At 42.8% G+C, this 18,450-nt stretch overlaps 1 protein-coding gene across 1 annotated transcript in view; it reads right to left on the bottom strand.

Moving 5' to 3' along the window:
• The window catches only part of CDH23 (cadherin related 23), a 1,935,615-nt gene that overhangs the window by 687,267 nt on the left and 1,229,898 nt on the right, over positions 1 to 18,450 (bottom strand). Inside the window, exons 15-17 of the mRNA XM_073596703.1 lie at positions 16,214 to 16,451; positions 14,791 to 14,896; positions 7,371 to 7,498 (exon numbers count right to left, since the gene is read on the bottom strand). Coding sequence (XP_073452804.1) covers positions 7,371 to 7,498; positions 14,791 to 14,896; positions 16,214 to 16,451 — 472 coding nt within the window. The remainder of the gene's footprint in view (positions 1 to 7,370; positions 7,499 to 14,790; positions 14,897 to 16,213; positions 16,452 to 18,450) is intronic.

Consider the following 18,450-nt stretch of genomic DNA (forward strand, 5'->3'; position numbering starts at 1 on the left):
AGGATCCAGGACCAGGTGATGAGTTATTTTCAGGATTAGTGGGTGATAAAGGGGAAACAGCCTGAAAAAAATGAATGCTTTCACCATATCTAAGGTCTAGTAAGCCGACCTTTTACATTCTTGTTTATGGATTTATATACAGTATGCTTTAATCTACCTCAAGTTTTACTTTTACAGAGAATTCTAGGTTTAAACTCTACAGTTTGGGTGCATTCACATGGGCAATTAGCACGTATTGCCAGGAATATCTCCCTGTTAAAATATTTTATTGGTACAGAAAAAAAGAGTAACATACAAGTAACATACAGTAATGGCCCATACACACAGTCGGAAATTGATCGGACATTCCGACAACAAAATCCATGGATTTTTTCCGACGGATGTTGGCTCAAACTTGTCTTGCATACACACGGTCACACAAAGTTGTCAGAAAATCCGATCGTTCTGAACGCGGTGACGTAAAACACGTACGTCGGGACTATAAACGGGGCAGTGGCCAATAGCTTTCATCTCTTTATTTATTCTGAGCATGCGTGGCACTTTGTCCGTCGGATTTGTGTACACACGATCAGAATTTCCGACAACGGATTTTGTTGTCGGAAAATTTTATAGCCTGCTCTCAAACTTTGTGTGTTGGAAATTCCGATGGAAAATGTGTGATGGAGCCCACACACAGTCGGAATTTCCGACAACAAGGTCCTATCACACATTTTCCGTCGGAAAATCCGACCGTGTGTACGGGGCATAACTCTTGCAGAATAACCCCAAAAAGGAAGGGTAAAAAACTGTGTGCATAATAGCGTACCAATTTTGTAGAGAGAAAGGCCATAACAATGTGGTAAGGGACACATCGAAAACAAAGATGATAAATGCTTGGTAACTGTAGTATAACATTTTATAGGGGAGAATGGTTAACCCCAACTGTTCAGCTACTGTAGGTCATGTATGGAAGGAGGAAGAGGGGTAAGGTCCACCCCTCACGACAGCTAAAAAACATATGAAATACTCTGCAGGGTAACAATCAAAAAGCAGCAGATAACACATGGGGTGTGCAGGTAGGGGTATTGGGCTTGACAGTTTGTGGAAACTAAGTAGGCTACTCTAAGTAAAATGAGTAGAGTGATTTTCGCTTGCCATTCGGCACATGTCGTCCTGTTCATTCTATCATCTGGACGGGCTGTAGGGTAGTCCATGTGTAATGGCCTAAGTGATCAGAAAAAAAAGAAGAGAAGGTAGAAGGGAAAGAAAGAGGGAGGAAGAAGCAGGAGGAGAAGAAAGGGAAAGGGGCCAAAATGCAGGGGGATGTGAGAAGAAGCAAGGAGCAGAGGGACTAAAGAGGGAGGGGGAGACAAAGGAACTAGGGATAGGTCCCGGGGGTGAAGTGGGAGAGGAGATCAGGGATCTTCGTCCAAGGGTCCCTAGCAACAAATTTACAGGAAGGAAGGGGACAGAAATGTTTAATCAAAGCCAGGAGGGAGATAGTGGTCCGCCCATGGTTTCCATAAGCGTTCATATTTTTTTACCTTGTCTAAGAGAACTGCTTCCACTTTGGCATGCCAGGAATATCTTCACATGGCCAGTGATTAGCAGTAGTTTGATTGCATCTAGCCATATTTACCGCAGATTAATTGCTGGCTGTGTGAACAATCATGAATAGCTGTGGTGGCCATTAACCTGTCATTGCATTGTATGAGCTTAGTGGCCGCAGCCATTCCTATACACATGTCATTCCAGACGCAGAGATCCACAGACTCTTGCCACTAGAAATAACAGGGTGTGCTGATAGCCCATGTGAATAGACTCTTTAAGTAGTTGTAAACCTCAGATGTGAAATATGAACAAAGCATATCCCCCTATAGTGTGTACTTTTCTCAATAAAGGGCACTAAGTGTAATTTCTTTCTGCTGCTTCCTTCCTCTGCTATCAGCATGAATCACTTCTGCAATTTTTCCTGACACCAAAAAAAAAAAAAAAAGATGATGATGGGGAGGGACCTCCAGCTGATTGGCAGCCTCAGATCTATTCCTGTATGGGGGGTGTGTCCCTTCCTTCTAGTGAGCTGTCAGAGCTTTCCTCTTTTTTTTTTCCTGACAGCTCAGCAAGCTTATGTTTTCTGGACGAATGTAGAGAAGAGAAGACTGCAGATAAACAGGTACAACTTACAAAAAAAGAGGAGACACCTGGGGAAAGGGGAGGCTGCCCACCCCAAAAACATAAAAATAGGTACAAAACAGGTACACCTTATGTAGGAGAATTAGTTTCATCTCTGGGTATCACCTGAGGCCAGTTACTTCACTGGGTATATGTGAGGGTTTACAACTACGTTAACCTCTTCCCACCCACGCTATAGCTGAAAAACGGCTACAGCGTGGGCTCACATTGCTGGGAGGGCATCTATGGACGTCCTTCCATGATCATGCTGCCTGCCCGCCCCCTGTGGCACGTGGGCAGTGCACTCTGTGATCTCTGTATCCTTAGGACACTGCTGATCACGGATCGTGCTAAAGGGCCAATCACAGTGGCCTTTTACCACATGATCAGCTTTGTCCAATAACAGCTGATCGCAATGTAAACACAAGCTGGTTATCGGCATTGCATTCCTCATGCTGACAACGTGAGGAGAGGAGAGCTGATAACCAGCTTGTGTGAAAGGAAAATCTACACTGATAATCAGAGCACTGATTTTCAATGTCCTGATTATCAGTGCAGTCCCAACAGTGCCCACCAGTGCTGCCTATCAGTGCCCACCAGTGCTGCCAATCAATGATCATCAGCACTACCAATCAATGCTCATCAGTGCTACCAATCAATGCTCATCAGTGCTACCAATCAATGCTTATTAGTGCTACCAATCAATGCTCATCAGTGCTACCAATCAATGCTTATTAGTGCTACCAATCAATGCTCATCAATGCTGCCAATCAATGCTCATCAGTGCTGCCAATCAGTGCCTCCTAATCAGTGTCACTTATCAGTACTGCCTATCAGTGATCAGTGCCGCCTATCAGTGCCTCCTCATCAGTGCCCACTAGTGCCGCCTCATCAGTACCCACCAGTGCCGACTCATCAGTGCCACCTCATCAGCGAAGGATAAAAAACATTACCTATTTGCAAAATTTTTTAAAAACTATGAAAAATGTATTTTCTACAGCCCCCACCTGTCTCCATACCATAGCAGGGCGGAAGCAACGTCAAAACGTCACGTCGCTTCCGCCCATACGTCTTAAAGGGCCATTTTTTTGTTGTCATTTTTTCAAATGACAATTTTTTTTTATTGCATTTAAGTCCAAATATGAGATCTGAGGACTTTTTGACCCCAGATCTCATATTTAAGAGGACCTGTCATGCTTTTTTCTATTACAAGGGATGTTTACATTCCTTGTAATAGGAATAAAAGTGACCCAATTTTTTTTTTTTTAAAAAACAGTGTAAAATCAAGTAAAATAAATAAGGAAAAAAAAAACATTTTTTTTTAAAGCGCCCCGTCCCGAGCTCGCACTCAGAAGCGAACGCATACATGAATAGCGCCCGCATATGAAAACGGTGGTCAAACCGCACATGTGAGGTATCTCCGCAATCGGTAGAGGAAGAGCAATAATTATAGCCCTAGACCTCCTCTGTAACTCAAAACATGCAACCTGTAAAATTTTTTAAACGTCGCCTATGGAGATTTTCAAGGGTAAAAGTTTAACGCCATTTCACGAGCGTGCGCAATTTTGAAGAGTGACATGTTGGGTATCAATTTACTCGGCGTAACATTATCTTTCACAATATAAAAAAAATTGGGCTAACTTTACTGCTGTCTTATTTTTTTATTCAAAGTGCATTTTTTACAAAAAAAAAGTGTGCTCGTAAGACCGCTGCGCAAATACGGTGTGACAAAAAGTATTCCAATGACCGCCATTTTATTTTCTAGGGTGTTAGAAAAAAAAATTTATAATTTTTGGGGGTTCTAATAACTTTTCTAGCAAAAAAACTTGTTTTTAACTTGTAAACACCGAGTCTGAAAAGGAGGCTCGATCTTCAAGTGGTTAAATACCACCAAAAAAAAGCTCTATATGTATGGGCGGCACAGTGGCGCAGTGGGTAGCACTCTCGCCTAGCAGTAAGAAGGGTCGCTGGTTCGAATCCCAACCACGACACTACCTGCCTGGAGTTTGCATGTTCTCCCTGTGTCTGCGTGGGTTTCCTCCGGGTACTCCGGTTTCCTCCCACACTCCAAAGACATGCTGGTAGGTTAATTGGATCCTGTCTAAATAGTATAGGTATGAATGTGAGTTAGGGACCTTAGATTGTAAGCTCCTTGAGGGTATAGGGACTGATGTGAATGTATAATATATATATGTAAAGCGCTGCGTAAATTGACGGCGCTATATAAGTACCTGAAATAAATAAAAAAAATGATAAAAATGTTATATGGGTACAGTGTAGCATGACTACACAATTGTCATTCAAAGTGTGAGAGCGCTGAAAGCTGCAAATTGGCCTGTGCAGGAAGGGGTAAAAGTGCCCAGTAGGCAAGTGGTTAAGGACAGCCCATTTTTCCTTTTGTATTAACATTCCTTGTGTTCAGTACTTTGTATAGTATTATCAGTAAGGCCAGGTGTTTATTCTCTTTCCTCTTGAAATGTTGCAAGATCAATTTCAGTTGTAACTATAGTTTTCCTTTAATGAGATGCAGTTAACAGGATGTCAAATTGTGCCTGCTCATTTGTGCTGTTTTTTTCTCACCACACTGGCTATTAATCAATGCTACATAGACGTTTTCACTGTTTATAACCTGCTATGCCTGGAAAAAGATTCAAACATTTGTTTAGACTGCGGAGCTTTCACTACCTTTGCTACTTGATTTCACAAGGCCCACCAACATAGCTCTGTGTTGACTGGCTGTTTTATGAACGGATGTAAGTTTAGTAATTATTTTATGCTGTTATAGTCACTTTAGCAATAAAAACAGATACGTCTCCCAGTCTTTCTGAGATCTTTTTGCGCAGCATTATGCAGTAAAATGCCCCGACAGTATAAAAGGTCTATGTGGGAATACAAAAAAAATAAATGTATATACTCAGCTCCCTGCTGTAGCATCGGTGTAATGCTGTAGCTGTCCCCTCTAAACCTGAGAACTGAGCGATCACATGACCACTGATCACTCATTTATCGGCCAGCTCTGAGCAGAGAGCAGTGACTGTCAGTCACCAGCTCTCTGCTCTGCCCCTCCAGTGCTCACTGGAGCTCCAGGCTGGCTCATACATTCAGCGGTGCCCTGAGAGGCTGAGCCCACTGATGATCAGGCTTCTGGGTGGATCCCGACAATGTGAGCCTGAAAAGGCTCTGTGACGTCAACTGACAGAGCCTTTCCAGGCTCACGTTGTCGGGATCCACCCAGAAGTCTCATCATCAGTGGGCTCAGCCTCTCAGGGCACCGCTGAATGTATGAGCCAGCCTGGAGCTCCAGTGAGCACTGGAGGGGCAGAGCAGAGAGCTGGTGACCTGAAAGAGCTGAATGACCTGAAAGAGAAGTATGGAAAAAAGAGCTTTGGTCATACTTCTCTTTTAACAACTGCATCAGGCAATGTTTAAAGCCACAACACTAGCCAATAGTTTTCGGATAGAGTGGGAAAAAAAAACATTTTTGTCAGATTTATATTTGTCTGTGACCCCATTGGTGAAATTTGCTTTCTGTCCATGTTACCCCCATACAATAAATTAGGCACGTGATTGTCAAGAGGACAGGAAGGCAGAGATGGTGTTGAAATCACTGATAGAAGTTCAAACCTGTCCCCACTCTACTAAAACATGTGTTATTTTTTATCTGTATCCCCTTTTGAAAAGATTGCCTATTACTTCCTTTCCTAATAGGAAGTTAGATGAAATTTCTGGAAATAGGACAAAGACAGCCATTTAAAAAAGCAATTCCATCTCAAACCCCTTTAATTCAAAACAACCCTTCCATTCTTTACTGAAACATTCCGCTTTAATCACCTTCAGGCACCTCCTGAATTCTTACCCCACATACTGTATGTTTTATCTATTCCCCAGCCAGGCAAGCACCAATGTGCTTAATGGATCAAGATTCCTGTCCTGCCATTTGCCTAACATGGAGAGCTCACACTTATTAATGATGAACCCAGATCATTTTATAGTATATATATGTCATATTTATTTATTCACAGCTTTGAGTCCTAATCTGTTTTAGAGCGGACCTTCAGTATTTTTTTTTCATCTTTTCATCTATTACATCTTCTGCCCTTGTTGTTTTAACTTTGGATAGTAAAACGTTTTTTTTCTGCCAGTAAATACCTTATACAGCCCACTTCCTGTTTCTTGTCTGGTAAAAAGCCTAGGCTTATGACATCATGCACAGCTCTCTCTCTCACTCTCATGAGAGTTTGCCAGGTAGGGAGGGGGGTGAGTTATAAGAGGGCCAATGAAAGCTGCAGAGCTGGAGGTATCTGTGTAAATCCAGGAAGTGAACAGGCAGCAGCTTCAGGTGCCCACAGTTAAAATGGTTGCAGCCAGACTCAGTGGGGGGAGATTTCTACAGCATATTTGGCAAGTACAGAATCACAGTATATATAAAATAATATGCAAAGTGGTTGGAGGGAAGCTTTAGAATGGCAATTATGTGAGCAGACTGCAATTCCTCTTTAACTTGTGCCATTTTTAGATATAATCAGTAAACACTCTGGCATTCACCACTGCATTTTGATAAACCATTTCCCAAAGTTTATATAGAAGAGCAGCTATAATAAAATGGCACCATGTGCTGATTAGTAGATAAAGTCAATACAAAAGGCCCATGTACATACCGTACATAGAATATCAGCAAATACTCATAAGATTTTTTTATATTTAAAGATTACTTTCTGTGGCTATATGATTGTATTAAGTATTTAACGTGTCAAAATAAATATTGGGTCTGTGGCTATTTCCTGGCAGTTGTGCCATTCCATGCACATCTATGGTAGGGGAAGGTACAAAGTTGAAGGGAAGATGACAAGCCACATGGTTAGGCAGGTTGCTGGAAAGAGAGGCATTTATGTGGACCATTTCAGCACCCACAGCAGGGCCTATGAAACTAGGACTCCCATATTAATTTTTTTAAGTGTATCTGGATACATACACATTTAGACCTTCAATTCTAAATACAAATCCAATCTTAAATCCAATATTTTAGATAATTCCTGTGGATAATAGATTCCATATGGTTAACATTTTCTTTCTTAAATGGTTATGTTGAATCATGACAGAAGCTATTAATGTTATAACTTCATTCAACTAACTAATTTTATTAATATGACTGGGTCTTAATTAAATCGTAATGAATGTTCTTTAGACAGCAGATTAAAAAATAATTAGTAGATACTTACAAAGACTTCAATTGTGACAGGTACGGAGCTGTTCAGTGATGGTACCCCAGAGTCTTTTGCCATAACCATCAAAGTAATGATACCATTTGGGATTTGTTCATAATCCAGGGGTCGAACCACAGTAATAACTGAAAGAAAGGCAAAAATTGGACAAAAACTATAATAACTAATACAATATAGAAATTGTGACTTTTATTAATCCAGTGTGTTTCCTTATATACTTATTTTATTTTTATTTATTTCAGTTACTTATATAGAGCCGTCAATTTACGCAGCGCTTTACATATACATTGTACATTCACATCAGTCCCTACCCTCAAGGAGCTTACAATCTAAGGTCCCTAACTCACATTCATACATATACTAGGGACAATTTAGACAGGATCCAATTAACCTACCAGCATGTCTTTGGAGTGTGGGAGGAAACCGGAGTACCCGGAGGAAACCCACGCAGGCACAAGGAGAACATGCAAACTCCAGGCAGGTAGTGTCGTGATCGAGATTTGAACCAGCGACCCTTCTTACTGCTAGGCGAACGTGCTACCCACTACACCACTGTGCCGCCCACATATGATTTTTCTTCTGTGAAAAGTAACTTTACTAAAGCCAAAATGACATTTAAATGAGGTGTAAAGTGCTCTGTAAAGCTCCATTATCACCCCCACTGCTTAGCTGGGTTTTGCTTTAAGAAAATAAAAATGCATAGAGATTATGAGTGCTGAAGCAAAGATCGGAAACCCTGTCTGAGCTCCAAGTTGTCTTTTTCTCCCTTTTTCCTTTTTTTCCCCTAGATGCTGGATTGCTGCTACTGTCCTCCCTTTGCACCTCTGGATGTGCAATCTCGGCGGCTTCCCGGCAGGGTGGGGAGATAAAATTTATAGCATCTCCCCTTCTAAGCAACACCTTTGGTCTTATCATCCACCACCAGGTGGAGCTCTTTTACCTGCCGGCGGCGTTCTGTGTCCACCTTTGGACGGGGAGTTCATGTAGCGCACGTGCGCGGGGTGGCCTCCCGGCCTAGGCCGGGGTGCGCTCACCGCGCATGCGCGCGGCTTGTCCCCAGTCATGCTACTTACGGCGGAGGTGTCTGGAGCAATTTGCTCACCGGAACGCCGGGATGACCACAGAGGGGACGCACTTGTCTTCCCAACGGCCCCTCCTTCTGGAGGGATGGATTTAGGTATTACCTTGAGCACCTGTTAGCAATTATTCACTCACCCAAGGAGTATATTTAGGGATATTCCCTGCTGGGATCGTTAAGTTGATCCCTGATATGAGCATGACAACTCACAAAACCATCGGGTAAGGATACACAAAACTAGAGGGCTAAGCTGCACTATTGTTTATCTATTTGTAAAATTTATATCACTTATATGACAATATTTTTCTCACTTAGGGCTTTTATGCACATGTCTTTTGATTTTGGCTATTAGACATTGTGCATTCCCCGTTGGACGCTATAGTGGTTCAACATTTTCCAGCACAGAAACCAGGTATTGATTTCTGTGTTTTTTTCTTCTATTTACTTTTCCAGCATCAATTATTTCTGGTATCCTTTTTTTATTATTGCTGAGGGATCATATCTCTTTCACAGCATTAGCTTTCTTACTTACAGGGCACTTTTACTCTTATATTTATTCACTTCCTCAGTTTCTAATATCCTCGGCAGTTGTGTATACACTTGCCGATACAACTATATATTTTATACTATCACTTTTTCTTTTTAGCACTAGCACATTAATTTAATAGTGGCATTTTTCACTCACTCACTATTTCATGCATTAAACTGTACTTAACACACTCTTTGGTGTTTCTTTTGTTCACTTTTCAATGCTAGCTAGTTGCACGTCTTTGCACTATTGTTTTCCAGTAATCCTCTCTGACAAGAGATTTAACATTGCACGTTTTGTTCTTTTTACCACTTGCACTTTGGTGAGACCCTCCCCCCCCTTTTTTAGGGGTGAGATTGCACACTGCATGTTTTTCTTTTTTTCCTTTTCACCAATCTTCACCTTGCACTTGTATCACTATTTAGTTTTTACTGATTTTTTCACCTTAGTACCACATTTTTGTTTCATGTTTAAAATAGCTTTAACACGATGAGACACCTACTTTTGTAATAAATTTATGATGCATATTGATACTTATATTTTTATCAATTTGCATCACATTAGTATATATACTTTTTTGTGTTTAAATAACTCTAACGATTGCTCCTGGCCCCTTACATACTGTATAAAAACATCTTTCATATTTGGGTTAGAATACTGATATATTTTTATATATTTTAAAATTTAGATAATATACTAATTCTTACTATCATGGTAATTTTCAGTTGCTCTGGTTCTCCCTTCCCTTCCTCTGGCTCTATGGGGGAGAGCCATTCTATCTGTGACCATTCGTAAGCCTTACGGGTCAGCTTTGCCTCCCTTTTGGGATGCAGGTAGGGACGACGTTCCAGCGGAACCCAGTATCGTAAGTGGGGGAATCTTCTGTTTTCTTTCATGTTTTTAAAGCAGTCTCCGGATAAACGAGCCCATATGGTATAGAGGGTAAATATATAGTCGCTATTTTAAATCAATTTACATAGAAGATATATTAAATAATATTGAAATTTTGATTTCCTTTGATGCCCTTGTAGAGTTTTAAGGACCCCCTGAGGAAGACCGTGACCCTATAAGGTTGAAATGCACTGGGATTTTCTCCAACATCGGACAGTATAACCATAACAAATATTGTAGGCAGCATCATCATATGCATACTCCCTCTAACCCTTTATGATACAATTCATTGTCTGATTTGTGATCTAACCTACTGTGCCTCGTCTTCTGTAAACCAGAGCTCATGTTTTAAACTTTTGTACTACATAATTTATGTCCAGAGCACTTTTGTCAATAAAATATATATTTTTACAAACTCTTTTTTGATTTATAATTGCTGCTAAAAAACCCCACGGGGATTTTCCAATTTCTTTTTTTTGCAAGTTGTAATTTAGAGCTTACATGGAGTTGTCGACTCTCCTCCAGCCACATGTGACAGGATTGAGTCAATCACCAAGTACCAGCAATGTCACAAAAGAGGAAGGAGAGTACATCATATGCTCTCCCATTTTGGGAAGCTTCTTCATTTTGAGAAGCAGAAGGAAGGAGACTATGTACTTCTGGGGATTATCTGGTGGCCCTGCCCTGCATTAGCAAACCAGACATCATAGACTGTCTCAGTGAAAGAATTGAAGAATGATAAAGGAGAGAAGAAGGGTAAGAAGAGAAAATAGATAAAGAGAATAAAAGTGAGATAAAGAGAGACAGAAACATGGGCCTTCACTGTTTACCCTTGCCTTTCAGCTATGGGCCAGAAGGTTTGCCTTTCTTTTAAAAGAGAAGTATGGAGTTGGGTGTGACAGACCTTGCCGGAAAAGAGGCTTTTGGAGGGGACTGAATGCCAGCCTCCTGCAAACCGATTATGGTCCCTGGCATTTGGGGGGACGGTGCTCTTTGTGAGCTGTATGCCTGGGGACCCTGGAGGTGGCGTTACTTTAGATTCAGGTCCATGTCCCCCAAGACACACAGACTCTGGGGACCCTGGATATGCCATTGTGATGGGAGTCACTAATAGGGGCACAAGGTGAATGAGAACCCCACTATGATCTGTGCTAGTCAGAGACTCAATGCTGTATATATGTGTATATAGAATGTGTACTGTTTGCTGTGCTACTTTGGGGTGGGGCTGTATTCCAATGTTCTATTGTGTTTGTCTGCCTTGGATCACAGGATGTGTATTGCTGTGAGGAAAGAGGGAGGGGGGATTCCTCCAGCAGCCCCCCTGTTAAGACTGTTTACTGATGAGAAGTTAAGCACACCTGACCTGTGTGTCCATTGTTATTGGACAGTTTAACCCGCCCTGTTTTCCAAGGGTGGGGGGGAAATGTTTTGAAGTGGGATCTGTATAACATGTGTTTTTTTGAATAAAGATTCATTCCTGCTTGGAACCTGAAGACAGAGCTGTGTCTCGTTTTTGGGGTGGATTATTTGTATGGGTCCCTTGTTCGGCTGATTGGAGTGTTCGGTAGCTGCCTTTGTGTTTGGGTATGAAATGTCCTAAACGACTTTAACCCCTTTCATACTCGGGGTGTCGTTACACTGGTGGCAAGCAGCGGGATCATTCCCACAGCCCAGAAGGACAGCTACAACCGGAGACCGGCCAACAACCGTAAGAAGAGGGACATTATCGAAGAACTAGTCGAAATGGATAGAGCGGAAAGACCCAGCATAACAGACAGGACACCCGAAGAGGAAAGTTTTGATCGGGCTGTTAAAATAAGACTGGCACATTATGGCCCTAACCCTACAGCGGAGATCATAGACCGAGTTATAGCGGCTGTGGATGCAAATTGGCTACAGCAAAGAGGTGCTGCAGCAGCGGGAGTCACAACAGCACCAACTGAAAAGAGAAAGGTACATTTTGCTGCTTTTAAAAATTTCATTGAAGCAGAAGGGGAGATTGATGGGTACCTTGCCGATTTTGAACGGCAATGTGCCCTACACCGGGTGCCCACAGAGGAATGGGTTACCATTTTGTCTGGGAAATTGTCCGGCCGGGCCAGTGAAGCGTTCAGGGCCATCCCAGACGAGGATATTATGAACTATGGGCTGGTAAAAGAAGCACTTTTGGCCAGGTATGCCGTCACACCGGAGGCATACCGGAGGCGGTTCCGAGAGACGAGCAAGCAAACTGGAGATTCATATACCGAGTGGGCATGCCGCCTACACCACACGGCATCCCACTGGGTCGCTGGATGCCAAGCAGTATCCGGGGAAGAGGTGCTGCAGCTGTTCCTGCTGGAGCACTTCTTTGACAAGCTGTTCCCAGAAGTCAGAGAGTGGGTCCGGGACCGAAAACCTTGCACCTTGTCTGAAGCAGCTCGCCTGGCGGACGAATACACAGACGCCCGCAAACTGGATAACCATGTGGTCAAGACAACAGCTCGGGTGGATTATCGATCAGCGGCACCCCCTCCAGCTGGTGCCTACAAACCACAGTTGTACCGCCCTACAGCACCACCTCCAGTGGCCACTTATTCTCGGCAGCCCAGGTTCAACTCCCAAGACTACTCACAACCCCTCAGGTGTTTCGGGTGTAAACAGCTAGGGCACAAAAAGCCAGACTGTCCGTTGAATCCAGCCAGGCAGTCCCACTCATGGAGAAAGCCAGCAGGGGGGAACCCCCACACATCCATGCCTGCGGCTCACTGCATTGAGGAGGAAGAACGTTGGGGCGTCCTGCACGAGGCTGATCTAGTACAAGCAGCTAACCAGGACAACCGGCAGCAACACAGGCAGACCGTTCGGGTTAATGGAAAGGTAGCCAATGGCCTACGTGATACTGGTGCCACCATGACCCTACTACGGAAGAACCTCATCCCAGAAAGCCAACACACCGGGGACACTGTAGTCGTAAGGGTAGCAGGAGGCACCATTTTCCGCCTACCCGTTGCCCGTGTTCACCTGGATTGGGGGGTTGGTTTGGGACACGTGAATGTAGGGGTGATGAAGGATTTGCCAGCGGATGTACTACTGGGGAATGATTTGGCCCCCCTCATTTCTGCTTATGCCCCGATAGGCCCCGCTGAAGCCAACCGAGTGACTACCCGTGCCCAGATCCCCAACAGCATGATGGCGTGAGCCCAGTCACCCTGTCTTCTCTCCAGCAGCTGAAAAGACTACAGGGAGAAGGACCAGTCCAGGCCTCTCCCCAGCGGCGGGCGTGTTCTCCGAGAGAGGCAGAGGTTGGCTGGGTAAGTAATGATCTGTTTGGAACAATTTGTTTGGGGTACGGTGTGGATACCAGTATTAGAGGACTGGAACTACTGACTAACTTCGGAGTCAACCCGTCTGGGGTCTCCTCCTGTGTTAGTCTCCTGCCGAAAGGGGAGAAATGTGACAGACCTTGCCGGAAAAGAGGCTTTTGGAGGGGACTGAATGCCAGCCTCCTGCAAACCGATTATGGTCCCTGGCATTTGGGGGGACGGTGCTCTTTGTGAGCTGTATGCCTGGGGACCCTGGAGGTGGCGTTACTTTAGATTCAGGTCCATGTCCCCCAAGACACACAGACTCTGGGGACCCTGGATATGCCATTGTGATGGGAGTCACTAATAGGGGCACAAGGTGAATGAGAACCCCACTATGATCTGTGCTAGTCAGAGACTCAATGCTGTATATATGTGTATATAGAATGTGTACTGTTTGCTGTGCTACTTTGGGGTGGGGCTGTATTCCAATGTTCTATTGTGTTTGTCTGCCTTGGATCACAGGATGTGTATTGCTGTGAGGAAAGAGGGAGGGGGGATTCCTCCAGCAGCCCCCCTGTTAAGACTGTTTACTGATGAGAAGTTCAGCACACCTGGCCTGTGTGTCCATTGTTATTGGACAGTTTAACCCGCCCTGTTTTCCAAGGGTGGGGGGGAAATGTTTTGAAGTGGGATCTGTATAACATGTGTTTTTTTGAATAAAGATTCATTCCTGCTTGGAACCTGAAGACAGAGCTGTGTCTCGTTTTTGGGGTGGATTATTTGTATGGGTTCCTTGTTCGGCTGATTGGAGTGTTCGGTAGCTGCCTTTGTGTTTGGGTATGAAATGTCCTAAACGACTTTAACCCCTTTCATACTCGGGGTGTCGTTACATTGGGTTTTTTCCAATCATACTTACCTAGGTGGATGCACCATTGGTCTGATGCTGCGTCTGTCCCCCTGCTGGCTCTAACACTGAGAACCGAGCAATCTAACACCACTGATCCCTTGGTTCTCAGAGCTCCCCAAGCAGAGAGCTGGTGCCTGTCAGTCACCGCTCTCTGCTCTGCCCCCTACTCACTCACTGGAGCGCTGGGCTGTAGAGGGGGCAGGAGCATCCAGCTCAGGCTTTCAGCATATATGTTAAGAGGCTGAGTCAGGTGCCAGTCCAGGCACGTGGGCAGATCCCGACTTCACTGTCACAATCTTGCTTCAGCCTGGACCTGCTCTGTGACATCAGCCAACAGCCTGCTGTCAGCTAAAAACGGGTGACAGGAGTGCAGAAAGAACTGCACCCCTGTGATCCAAAGGAGAAATACAGCCAAACGAGCTATGGCTGTACTTCTCCTTTAAGTCACTCTACCTTTTGCTCATGATAAAGCTAAGGGAACTAAGCCTGAAGTTTAAGTACTCCATTTAGAACTAATACACAAATGACTGAGGAATGCTTACAGTAACATTTTCAGCAAATTATAATAAACCCTCCATGTGTGTTCTGCAAATTAAACAGCCTACACATCCAGTATTGCTATTAAGAGTGTGTACAATGGTGGCTAGGCTGGTTCTTTTGTGACTTTGCTTATAAAAAACAGAAAACACTTAGCTATAAAAAATCTGTTATTTGTCATCCCTCACCTCCATAGCCCTCAGAAATGGAGACGTCGAAGTAGTTGCGGAATGCTGAAGCCTCGGTAATGGTGTAGGTAATTTGGTTGTTTGGTGGAGAGTCTTCATCAGTTGCCTTCATCAAAGCAAATACAGAAACAAATATTCAGTATGATACGTTGACAAAAATTCATATATGTTACAGAACAAATGTGCACTTAATATAAATTCCAATACTATAGGCAAAACTTTTTTTCTTTATTTTGAAAAGAATAAGAAAAGGTTAAACCCATTGTGAAGGTTTTTTGCCATCTGTGGGTAACAAGATTTTCCTTCACTTCCTGCCCCATAGCCAATACAGGAAGTGAGAGGAAATCCCACCAAAGTTAGGGAATCTCTGGCTGTCACCAGGGTCACCAGAACTAGTGTCCCTATTGGAAGACTTCCCCTCTATTCCTGTTCTGGTCACTTTCACTCTCAGGGATACTGGTAAACAGAACAAAGATAAGGAGTAACTCATTAATGGGGTCACAGACAGCAATAAAAACTTGACAGGTGTTCTATTCCCTCTCCACCCTACCTAAGACTTTTTTTAAAAATTACCGTTAGTATACTTTTAATACTTTTATGTAGATGTTTTTGTATATGGCCCAGTTTAGCAGTCTGTTTCAGTGCATTATTGCACATGTGGTAATGTAATTTTGAATGGGCTGCCAACACACTTTAGTTACCTGTCCCATTTTTTTTATAATGCAGCACATAGCTCATGCATTCTGGTGTGCTGCAACCTTGGTATGTTGCCAGTTACTATACATGTTTGTTGGGTTGCTCTTCTAAATGAGTTTACATCAAGAAAAGTCTAGGATACTACATAGTATATATGCTTACTTCTGGCTTAATTTTTCCCTCCAAAAAAACTTTAGGGGATTTGCCATTTAATACAAAACAACAAAGGAGTTGAATTTAGCAACAATCTACTTATGTTAGTCTCTGATGTTAAAATAACCTCATATGTAGTGAACCCCAGAAGTTCTTTGTGACTTACAATCCAGGTGTGTGATCTGTAAGATGACATAGTAAGGAATTCATTTCATCTATTTTTTATAACAATGTCCTCAGTAGCTGAGTACCCCAGTGCCTTTTCTGAGAACAGGAGTCTCATAGTGTGCCTGGAAACTATGAAACAACAGGTCACATTTGGCAGAGAATTTTTACCAATTGAACCTTTGTGTGTAGTTGATGAAAAGCAGTTTGCTCCTAACTATTATCACTAATTCTAGAGGGATTAATATGCATAAAAGGTTTAAATGAGCTGTTAGATCCTGCTGTGAATAATCAACAGACTTGGCCAACTCATCAGTCTTGGCCAAAAAAAAACGAAAAATCTGATGCGAGAAAAAAGAAAAGCCAGCCAATAACACATAAATAGAACAGAGAAAAATGTACTTCTCACCCTAAGTTTAATTACTGTGACCACAGACGGTTCATTTTCTCGGATTGCTCCTAGATACAACTCCTTCTGAAACGTGGGGATGTTGTCATTGACATCCAGTACGTTGATGCGAACACGGCCAGTTGTCTCCTCACCACCACCATCCCTTGCGATCACTGTGATGGTGTAGCGCGGGGTGGTCTCAAAGTCTAGCCGGGCAATCAGTGTTATTACACCTGTGTCTTTGTCAAGTGAAAACCTGAAAAACAAAGAGCTCTTGAAAGAGGACAATTCACGTAATGTTTAAAAACCCACAGCAAGTACTTTTCATATTTCAAACTGTTTAAAAAGAGAACTATGACCTTTTGGACTTTGTAAAAAAAAAAAAAAAGAACATTTATACTCACCTAGTTAGATGCAGCATCAATTTGATGCTGCATCTGTCCCCCTCCTGCTCTGCAATGAGAACTGAGCAATCAAACACCCGGATCGCTCAGTTCTCCCCCTCTGCTCTGAGCAGAGAGCCGGGACTGTCAGTCTCCGACTCTATGCTCTGTCCCTCAAGTGTTCACTGGAGTGCTGGGCTGTGGATGGGGCAAGGAGGGGCTGGCTCAGGCTCTTGGCAGATTGCTGATCGATCCCAACCATAAAGTCAGGATCCTTTCAGAGTCTGGACTGGCTCAGTGACATCAGACGACAGTGGACTTCAGCCTGCTGTCAGCTGAAAATGGGTCACGGAAGTGCATAACAAACTGCGCTCCTGTGATATATAGAGGAATTACAGCCAAAAAAGCTTTGGCTATACTTCTCCTTTAAGTTTTATGAGCAGTAAATAAGAAAATTGATCCAAAATGATAGTGTCCACAGAACAAAAACACATCACATAAATGAATTAAACTGATCATCACAAAATAATCTTTTGTGACGTAACACAATGTATACGAGAATATGGCAAAGCCTATAGAAAGCTAAACCTTTAAAGTGTTACCAAACCCACAACAGTAAAATCAGTATGTATATGCAGTAAACCATGCTTGTTATACTCACTGTGGAGCCTAAGGGGTTAATCATCTACATTGTGTAAAAAGGCTGTTTGATTCTGTCTTCTCTACTCCTCTTCTTCCACTGTCCCCAAACCATCTCCTGATAGAACAGAGCCCTGTGGGCAAGCTGCACATATTCAGTTTGGTGTGTATTGCTAGAGAGTTTTTTTTTTTTTTTGGAGGGTGCATGTGATCAGCACAGGGCCAATTAGGACTGTCCAGGCAGAGGGTCAGGGGTCCTTCAGCCTCATAGGACAATCAGGGGAGCATGAAAACTTCTCCTACAAGCTTTAACCAGACACTGATAGAAGTTACAAGACTGCTATATACTGCTGATGAGAAAAATGTATTTAGCAGTGTATATTTACTAAAACTATTGCATTTCCATGTTCTGTGTACTGTGGGAGACCAGATATAGTGAATGCAGGCTCCTGGGTTTAGTAACACTTTAAAGTTGTCGTAAGTGCTGCTTTTCTTGTTTGAGCATACATAGAGCACAAACATAATAAAAACACCAATAGGAGATCTAACAGAACATATGTAGAGAGAACAGAGGTCAGAAAAGAAAAGTAAAAGAGAAGATTACGTTGGCTAGAAGAAAGGGTCCACTCCGGTCTCAGTCCGCAGGAGATATATATTTAATCCAAGGGTCCCAAGTCTTAATAAATTTAGTAATGTTATTATGGAGGGTACGCCAGCTTCCAACACCGTGCTATCACGATTCATGCTGCTAAATGTATTTATAAAATTAGCTGTTTAGGCCACATAGTAATATCGGGATCTAATTTCTGGAAAAGGGCTACCTTTGGAGACCTGGAAATATTTATATCCATTACCAGACAATTAAGATTAAAGAGTCTTATCCAAAATCTGCACAGCAGCAAGTACTTTTTATTGAAACACCATAGCAATGTACTCCTGGTTTGTGCCATTGCAATTCTGAAATACAAAGCTGTATAGTTATTGTTTGAGAGTAAGCAGACATATTATTTTGTGGTACAGTAGGCAATGGCTACTATTTTTTTTGTATCTAAAGTACTTGTGAAGTTAAGAGAAAAATCTTCATTTTATTTATTATAACACCTACTATAAGCTGTGAAATAAGGCCTCTTACTCTGTAAGGCCTGATTCACACCTATGCATTTTTAGTGCTTTTTGCATTTTGCAGATTTGCACTACAGAACGTGTTCCATAGGAAACCATGTTAAATGGACT

Source organism: Aquarana catesbeiana, linkage group LG08, assembly GCF_042186555.1.
Source record: "Aquarana catesbeiana isolate 2022-GZ linkage group LG08, ASM4218655v1, whole genome shotgun sequence".
Classification (NCBI taxonomy): domain Eukaryota; kingdom Metazoa; phylum Chordata; class Amphibia; order Anura; family Ranidae; genus Aquarana; species Aquarana catesbeiana.